Source organism: Bufo gargarizans, chromosome 7, assembly GCF_014858855.1.
Source record: "Bufo gargarizans isolate SCDJY-AF-19 chromosome 7, ASM1485885v1, whole genome shotgun sequence".
Classification (NCBI taxonomy): Eukaryota; Metazoa; Chordata; class Amphibia; order Anura; family Bufonidae; genus Bufo; species Bufo gargarizans.
In genome coordinates, this window is record NC_058086.1 from 115,441,901 (window position 1) to 115,451,364 (window position 9,464).

Genomic DNA, 9,464 nt, shown 5'->3' on the forward strand with positions numbered 1-9,464 from the left:
AACAGGCAATAAACTTAGCTGCTGGATAGAGAGGGAGGGATGGGCAGGCTGTGTGTGACGCTGGGAACAGTCAGGGGCTGTAGACAAGGGAAGAAGACTAAGCCAGTCTACTGTGAAGAAGGACCGGGGCTGGTGGGCGTGGCCCACTCTGGACAATTCCTCTGCAATTAAAGCATGGCTTGAACCTGATACAGCAGATGTAGAACTTCAGTATTTTTAGGTCTATGACAAACAATTTCATCTCACAGAACCAAATTACATTTTTATGCATGTTACTATATCATGAATAGTATCACTACATAAATAATATCTGCCTCAGTATAACTCTCAGCGCTTGGATTTTGTCTCAGAATCAGTGTTTTTTTTCCTTCTGTGTATCTTTGCTTCTTTATTCTTCTCTTTTACCACTTGCTCAGTGATTACAACCTCATTAACCTTTCTTTCATGTGGTACCACGTTACTCAGATTCATTTCTTCACTTTTACCCGTGGGCATGTTTAGATGTCGGACGATATGTTTGGGTTTTAAGGAAACTTCTTTTGGACCATGTGATGCGGGCATGAAGGGCAAGCGGGATGCGAGCGTAGGATAGTGCTGGAAAAAGCTGTTTTGGGGCAGCGGGAAAAATGGAGGAATTTTTTTATCTCTTCGACTCTCTGGAAGACTTTTTGTTTCTTGATGTTGAGAAACTGGAGGAGCATCAACAAAATAAGGTTTAATCCCAGTGATAAAATGAATGGTGTGGGCATTACAGCTGTCAGCAGAAGCCCTGGCAGGCAAGATGGGTTGGTACAGGGTGTTCTCTGGAACTTCTTTCACAAAGGCATAAAGAACAGTCTTCCAAACTCCATTACTTAATGGATTCAGCGTTACTCTTGGCCAGTGACCAGCAAGACTCTTTAATGCTTCTTTGTTCCAAAAAGAAGTGGGAAACTCTTCTGCAACATGGTAGAACTGCGAGAAATAGATATCTAGGCGCAGATCAGGATACCTGATAAGTAAATCGTAGATTTTACTTATGCAATAATGTCCATACTCATTGCAGGGAGTAAAATTTGCGTAAAGAGTTAAATAGCCGACTGGGCTATGCTGGTGGAGAAAGGAGTCTAGATATCCTTGACTTTCAAACAACATGGACTCTGCATGAAGGTTAGAATAAGTGCAGTTTGTAGCCTGGCCTCTCTGAATGACGGCTCCATTGAAAGCTTTTATTTCATAAAATATCAGGTGCTTATTTTCAGGCATTGTTGGTCCATATGGAAAGCCAAATGCCTCGTAGAACTCTCCATAAGTAACTCGGGAGTCTTCTCCTGTTCTAATATGATACGGACATTTTACACAATTGTGGTTTGGATAGAGCCAGTAATACGGCTTTACTAATGTACCATTATATCCAGAGAATTCCTGAAAAATAGTTTCCATCTAAAGCTGCAAAACGATGTGTAGGATCCAGGATGTGGTCTTCCACCATAAACGTTTGCCTGCAACACATACACCGATATTTATTTGACTTCATGCTCCTGTAAGCTTCACCGTAGAGAATAAACAGAAGATGGCCCCATTATCTTTATTAAATGTACATATATTAGTCTACAACTGCAGATTTGTAATCTATCACCTCATTACAATATTTACTGTAACATATTCATTTTACTAAGCTATTTTATTGTATCTTTAGCTTAGTTTTATCATTATGCAGGCAGCCAGGCTGCTGCAGCATCGCTTCCAGAGAGACGCTTTATAGCAAGCACCTGAACAGAAATAACCTCAGTCGGAAGATGACCATTTATGAGAGACTATTGCAGACTTTCTCTGGGACAATAAAGGGGAGAAGTTTGATACATTTCTTCTAAAGGGTCTGTTCCATCTCTGGGACCTATCTCCAGAACAGAACCCCCAAAGTGAGTGGAAAGCAATTGTGCATGCTTAGCTATCTCCTAAAGTCCCATAGAATTGAACAGAATGGCGGGCGCAATTGCATGGTGTGTTCTCCATTCATTTCTATGGGACTTCAGAAAATAGCGGAGTGCGCTCGCTTGGCTATTTTTGGAACTCCCATAGAAGTGAACAGTGGGTAACTGCGTTTGTACGGTGCACACTCTCTTTCAGTTTCAGTAGCCCTTTCTGGAGATAGGTGCGCCTATCTGACATTGGTGTCATAGCCAAGCGATCTGCTACCAATGTAGCAGATCAGAAGAGACAACACAAATAATACTTTTCAATCTTAACATTTTTGTGTGATTTCTTATTAATAATATACTGAACACTTTATAATTTATGTTTCCATGAGGCTGGATCACATCCAGTTTTGATGCATTTTTACAGAAATATAGATATATGCCAGTCAGGGGCGTAGCTAAAAGCTCATGGGCCCTGGTGCAAGAGTTTAGCTTGGGACCCCTTCCCTCAGTGTTTATTGGCAAGGGGCAGGGGGGCACATAGCCTTCCTGCTGCCTGAGGCAAACATTGAAAGGGCACCCCCTCATGCCAAATTCTTAACCTAACCCCTTCCCTCCAGCCAGAGGTGTAAATTGACCAGTATGCACTTTCTATAATGCCAGTGTCTTATGTGGCACAAGCCCCTCAGGCTCCTAGGCCCGGTAGCGACTGCTACCTCTGCACCCCCTATAGCTATGCCCCTGATACCAGTACTTCTCAGCACTTTTTTCTGTGTGCTGGCAGCAGCTTCACTGGCACATAGTTGTTTAGCGTTGTATTGGGTTTAAGACTTGAAGATCAGTAGATTAATAAAGAAGTCTCTAAAGTCTCTACTATCATCTACAAGCTTCTGGCTGAAAGTAACGGACAGGACAGCCGGTGTTTTGTTGCACATGGCATATACATAAGGCAGCCATTTAAAACTGTTTATTCTTCACTAATGAACAGAAAATAAATCATATGTAGCTCCAAGTAATTACCACGGTTGTGTCGTGTGTGTTCCTCTATACAAATTCTATGTAGTCTCCATATATTGTAAATAGACCACTCTGATTAAAAGCTGCATAAGAGACACCAAACTACTTCAAAAGCACAGCCTAGACAGCAATTTCCAAACAAATTGGATGAGGTTTTGGGAAGTATAACTGCTCTGGTTGCCTCCTGCATAGACTGCATTTTCTGATGTGAGAAATATACAAAAAATATACAAACATAATATGTAGACACTAGAGTTGAGTGGACACCTGGATGTTCGGGTTCGGCAGGTTCGGCCGAACTTGAAAAATAAATTCGGGACCCTTACTTGACCCCGAACCCGAACCCCATTGAAGTCAATGGGGACCCGAAATTTTGAGCACTAAAATGGCTGTGAAAATTTCATGGGAAGAGCTAGAGGGCTGCAAAAGGCAGCAAAATGTGCTTAAGAGCATGGCAAATGCTCTGCAAACAAATGTGGATAGGGAAATAAATAAAAAAAAACATAAAAGACCTATAAAAATTAGGAATGATGTAGGAGGAAGAGGTTGAGGAGGCGGTGAATGGGTGGATGTGGCCGTGTAGGCTCACGTGGCGGTCTAGGTGGAAGCGGCGGCGAGGGAGGAATAGGTAGCCAACACAGATGTTATTTAGCATTTTTACATAGGGGTATCCCCCAAAATATTGGGACATATAAAATAAAAATTAAGTAATAAGTGCACTTGAGTACTAGAATGGATGGTTGAGGCTGTTAGAACTGTCTATTCTGCACAAGGTACAGACAAGTCCTGTGGGATCCAGGCCTGGTTCATTTTAATGAACGTGAGCTTGTCCACGTTGGCTGTGGACATGCAGCTGTGTCTGTAATGACGCCTCCTGCTGTGCTAAACACACATTCAGAGAGTACACTGGCTGCAGGGCAGGCCAGCACCTCCAAGGCATACAGGGGAAGCTCTGGCCATGTGGACAATTTGGAGACCCAGAAGTTGAATGGTGCAGAACTATCAGTCAGTACGTGTAGGCGTGTGTACAGGTACTGTTCCACCATGTTGTTCAAATGCTGCCTCCTGCTAACACCCTCCATATCAGCAGTTGGGGCCGGTTGTTGTGGCGGGGTGACAAAGCTTTTCCACATGTCCGCCATGCTAACCCTGCCTTCTGAGGTGTTGGCGCTGACACAGTTGCCCATCTTCCGATCACGCTCCAGTGAGGGAATTAAGGACGGCACATCGTCTTTGTAACGGGGATCCAGCAGGGTGGCCACCCGGTAGTCAGCATGCGTTAAAATGGAGGCAATTCTGCTGTCAATGTACAGGCACTGCAGCATGTAGTCGCTCATGTGTGCCAGACTGCCCAGAGGTAAGGACAAGCTGTCCTCTGTGGGAGGCGTATCGTCTGCGTCCTCCGTATCCCCCCAGCCACGCACCAAGCTGCGTTGGATCCCACCCCGCTGTGAACATGCTTTATCCCCATCCTCCTCCTCATCCTCGTCTCGCATGGAGGCTCAGTCATTGGTGGTGAAGTGGTTCTGTTCTGTAGTGCGACTCACCCGTGCGTGCTGCAGCTGAAACTCCACTATGGCCTGCTGCTGCTCGCACAGTCTCTCCAGAATGTGCAAGGTGGAGTTCCACCTGGTGGGCATGTCGCATATGAGGCGGTGAGCGGGAAGGCCGAAGTTACGCTGTAGAGCAGACAGCCGAGCGGCGGCAGGATGAGAACGCCGGAAGCGCACACAGACGGCCCGCACTTTATGCAGCAGCTCTGACATGTCGGGGTAGTTGTAAATGAATTTCTGCACCACCAAATTCAGCACATGCGCCAGGCAAGGGATGTGCGTCAAACCGGCTAGTCCCAGAGCTGCAACGAGATTTTGCCCATTATCACACACCACCAGGCCGGGATTGAGGCTCAATGGCAGCAACCACTCGTTGGTCTGTTGTTCTATACCCTGCCAAAACTCCTGCGCGGTGTGGGGCCTGTCCCCCAAACACATCAGTTTCAGAATGGACTGTTGATGTTTACCCCTGGCTGTGCTGAAGTTGGTGGTGAAGGTCTGTCGCTGACCAGATCAGGAGGTGGTAGAAGAGGAGGAGTAAGCCAAGGAGGAAGAGGAGGCAACAGGAGGCAAAGAATGATGCCCTGCGATCCTTGGCGGTGGAAGGACATGTGCCAAACAGCTCTACGCCTGGGACCCAGCCGCCACTACATTTACCCAGTGTGCAGTTAGGGAGATATAGCGTCCCTGGCCGTGCTTACTGGTCCACGTATCTGTGGTTAGGTGGACCTTGCCACAGATGGAGTTGCGCAGTGCACACTTGATTTTAAACGATACTTGATTGTGCAGGGAGGGCACGGCTCTCCTGGAGAAGTATTGGCGGCTGGGAACAACATACTGTGGGACAGCAAGCGACATGAGCTGTTTGAAGCTGTCCGTCTCCTCCAGCCTGAATGACAGCATTTCAAAGGCCAGTAGTTTAGAAATGCTGGCATTCAGGGCCAGGGATCCAGGGTGGCTAGGTGGCAATTTACGCTTTCTCTCAAAGGTTTGTGAGATGGAGAGCTGAATGCTTCCGTGTGACATGGTGGAGATGCTTGGTGACGGAGTTGGTGTTGTTGGTGGCACATCCTCAGTTTGCTGGGCGGCAGGTGCCAGAGAAAGAGGCCGGACAGCAGCAGAAGAGGGAGCAGGAGGGGCCTGAGCCCTTTCTTGGTTTTGAAGGTGCTTACTCCACTGCAGACCGTGTCTTGCATGTAGATGCCTGGTCATGCAGGTTGTGCTAAGGGACAGAACGTTAATGCCTCGCTTCAGGCTCTGATGGCACAGCGTGCAAACCACTCGGGTCTTGTTGTCAGCACATTGTGTGAAGAAGTGCCATGCCAGGGAACTCCTTGAAGCTGCCTTTGGTGTGCTCGGTCACTGGTGACGGTGGTCAGGGGAGTCCATAGAAATCATGGGGCCCCATAGCAAAACTCAGAATTGGGCCCCCCCCCAATAAAAAGTTTAATTATTAAAGCTGATTAGTGAAGGTGCAGGGTACATTAGGAGCTAAATAAAAGGTTAGGCTGTGGTCACATCACGTTTTTGCCATCCGTTTTTACTTATATGTTGGGGGGGATAAAAAAGTGCTGCACCCAATGCTTTTCTATCCTGCAGAGTCCAGTAGAAAAACCGTATAGGTTAACGTACACATTTTTCTTTCAAACTCCATGATGAAGGAAACCACTGTATGTATACAGGGAGTGCAGAATTATTAGGCAAGTTGTATTTTTGAGGATTAATTTTATTATTGAACAACAACCATGTTCTCAATGAACCCAAAAAACTCATTAATATCAAAGCTGAATATTTTTGGAAGTAGTTTTTAGTTTGTTTTTAGTTTAAGCTATTTTAGGGGGATATCTGTGTGTGCAGGTGACTATTACTGTGCATAATTATCAGGCAACTTAACAAAAAACAAATATATACCCATTTCAATTATTTATTTTTACCAGTGAAACCAATATAACATCTCAACATTCACAAATATACATTCCTGACATTCAAAAACAAAACAAAAACAAATCAGTGACCAATATAGCCACCTTACTTTGCAAGGACACTCAAAAGTCTGCCATCCATGGATTCTGTAAGTGTTTTGATCTGTTCACCATCAACATTGCGTGCAGCAGCAACCACAGCCTCCCAGACACTGTTCAGAGAGGTGTACCGTTTTCCCTCCTTGTAAATCTCACATTTGATGATGGACCACAGGTTCTCAATGGGGTTCAGATCAGGTGAACAAGGAGGCCATGTCATTAGATTTTCTTCTTTTATACCCTTTCTTGCCAGCCACGCTGTGGAGTACTTGGACGCGTGTGATGGAGCATTGTCCTGCATGAAAATCATGTTTTTCTTGAAGGATGCAGACTTCTTCCTGTACCACTGCTTGAAGAAGGTGTCTTCCAGAAACTGGCAGTAGGACTGGGAGTTGAGCTTGACTCCATCCTCAACCCGAAAAGGCCCCACAAGCTCATCTTTGATGATACCAGCCCAAACCAGTACTCCACCTCCACCTTGCTGGCGTCTGAGTCGGACTGGAGCTCTCTGCCCTTTACCAATCCAGCCACGGGCCCATCCATCTGGCCCATCAAGACTCACTCTCATTTCATCAGTCCATAAAACCTTAGAAAAATCAGTCTTGAGATATTTCTTGGCCCAGTCTTGACGTTTCAGCTTGTGTGTCTTGTTCAGTGGTGGTCGTCTTTCAGCCTTTCTTACCTTGGCCATGTCTCTGAGTATTGCACACCTTGTGCTTTTGGGCACTCCAGTGATGTTGCAGCTCTGAAATATGGCCAAACTGGTGGCAAGTGGCATCTTGGCAGCTGCATGCTTGACTTTTCTCAGTTCATGGGCAGTTATTTTGCGCCTTGGTTTTTCCACACGCTTCTTGCGACCCTGTTGACTATTTTGAATGAAACGCTTGATTGTTCGATGATCACGCTTCAGAAGCTTTGCAATTTTAAGAGTGCTGCATCCCTCTGCAAGATATCTCACTATTTTTGAATTTTCTGAGCCTGTCAAGTCCTTCTTTTGACCCATTTTGCCAAAGGAAAGGAAGTTGCCTAATAATTATGCACACCTGATATAGGGTGTTGATGTCATTAGACCACACCCCTTCTCATTACAGAGATGCACATCACCTAATATGCTTAATTGGTAGTAGGCTTTCGAGCCTATACAGCTTGGAGTAAGACAACACGCATAAAGAGGATGATGTGGTCAAAATACTCATTTGCCTAATAATTCTGCACTCCCTGTACATGAAACGGATAGAAAGACGGGATATGAACTCGGCCTTACCCTTTAAGTTTTATTTATTTTATGATAGGTGTAAATCAGAGGAGAGCCTATAGGGTTAATTACTGCAGCAGGACTGTCCACACTGGTCAATGTGACCCCTGGGACAGATCTTCTGCAGGTCCACAGCATTAGATCTCTGTCTCACAGCTCAGCGTCTCCCTTTGTTACTAACAGGGAACAGAGCTGAGCAATTTTAGTCATGTCCCTTCCTTCACTCAGAGGTCGTCTATCTGGAGCATCCAGCACATGCTGCAGGTCCCATATGAAAGATTACATATGCACTACAGTGAGCAGAGCTGAGGCTCCTGTCTGACCCTAACAGCTCTAAGTACAGTCACACTGCTGCAGCAAACAGCCCGTCTTCCTGTCAGCCAGGGTGTAGCTAGAAATGACTGGGACTATTGGACCTCCCACCCCTTCCAGAGCTCCCACCCAAACACCCCTCCAGGACCTCCCACCCCAACATCCCCCCCAAGTGTCGTCCACAGATCCCTCCCTTAAGTGTCATCCACAGATTCCCCCCCCTTCAGTGTCGTCCACAGATCCCCCCTTTAGTGTTCTCCACAGATCCCTCCTTTAGTGTCGTCCACAGATCCCCCCTTTAGTGTCGTCCACAGATCCCCCCTTTAGTGTCGTCCACAGATCCCCCCTTTAGTGTCGTCCACAGATCCCCCCTTTAGTGTCAGTCCACAGATCCCCCCTTTAGTGTCGTCCATAGATCCCCCCTTTAGTGTCGTCCACAGATCCCCCCTTCAGTGTCCTCCACAGATCCCCCCTTCAGTGTCCTCCACAGATCCCCCTTCAGTGTCCTCCACAGATCCCCCCTTCAGTGTCCTCCACAGATCCCCCCTTCAGTGTCCTCCACAGATCCCCCCTTTAGTGTCCTCCACAGATCCCCCCTTCAGTGTCCTCCACAGATCCCCCCTTAAGTGTCCTCCACAGATCCCCCCTTCAGTGTCCTCCACAGATCCCCCCTTCAGTGTCCTCCACAGATCCCCCTTCACTGGCCTACCTCATCTTCTGCTCGTGCAGCAGTGCGCCTTGGGCCCGCCTACTCCAGTCCTGACCTGACTACTCCTTCCTTGGCTTCCCCCCAGCCAGGCCCGAGCCGCGGACCGCCCAAGCCCCGCCAACTACAGCCGCGGACCGCCCAAGCCCCGCCCACCTGGCTGCCCGGCTGTGAAAAAAAAAAAAATTCAGTCCGGGACGGGCCCCCAGTGGCGTAGGGCCCCATAGCCACTGCTATGGTTGCTATGGCAATCCCTACGCCACTGCTGTCAGCTCTATCACGCAGAGCGCTGCTGCTTCCTCCTGCCCTCTCACATAGCCTAGGAATAGTGAAGGCAGTGCTGGGGGTTAACCAGCAAAGAGAAGGGTCAGCATGTGGGACATCACTGCTGAGAAAAGTAAATGAAGAGCTGGTACTTTACCGAGCTGCTAGCTGTGGGAGCAAACTTCCACCAAAGACATCACAGAGGGGCAGGCACATCAGGCAGTGAGCTGTTTCCTGATTGGAGGAAGCCGCTGCTCACTCGGGGCCCATCCTGCTGTTGTCAACGCAGCACTAGCGCTGTGTATAATGCCAAATGAAAATCTAAATATGTAATGGCACTGGGGCGTTTGGGGTGGCAATGGGACCCTCATTGACACTGGGCCCAGGGCTGCCGACCCAAACGCCCCATTGCCAGTATTTAGCTCTCTACTGTTAACT

General features: G+C 47.3%; 1 protein-coding gene across 1 annotated transcript; it reads right to left on the bottom strand.

Annotated features, from left to right (window-relative positions):
- Positions 1–264: 264 nt before the first annotated feature.
- Positions 265–1,422, bottom strand: APOBEC4 (apolipoprotein B mRNA editing enzyme catalytic polypeptide like 4). The gene has a single exon (XM_044300475.1). The coding sequence runs from the start codon at positions 1,420–1,422 to the stop codon at positions 328–330; it is 1,095 nt and encodes a 364-aa protein (XP_044156410.1). The 3' UTR covers positions 265–327.
- Positions 1,423–9,464: the final 8,042 nt, after the last annotated feature.

Coding starts and splice junctions, on each gene's coding strand:
- APOBEC4 (XM_044300475.1), bottom strand. CDS start 1,422: ATGGAAACTATTTTTCAGGAATTCTCTGGATATAATGGTACATTAGTA.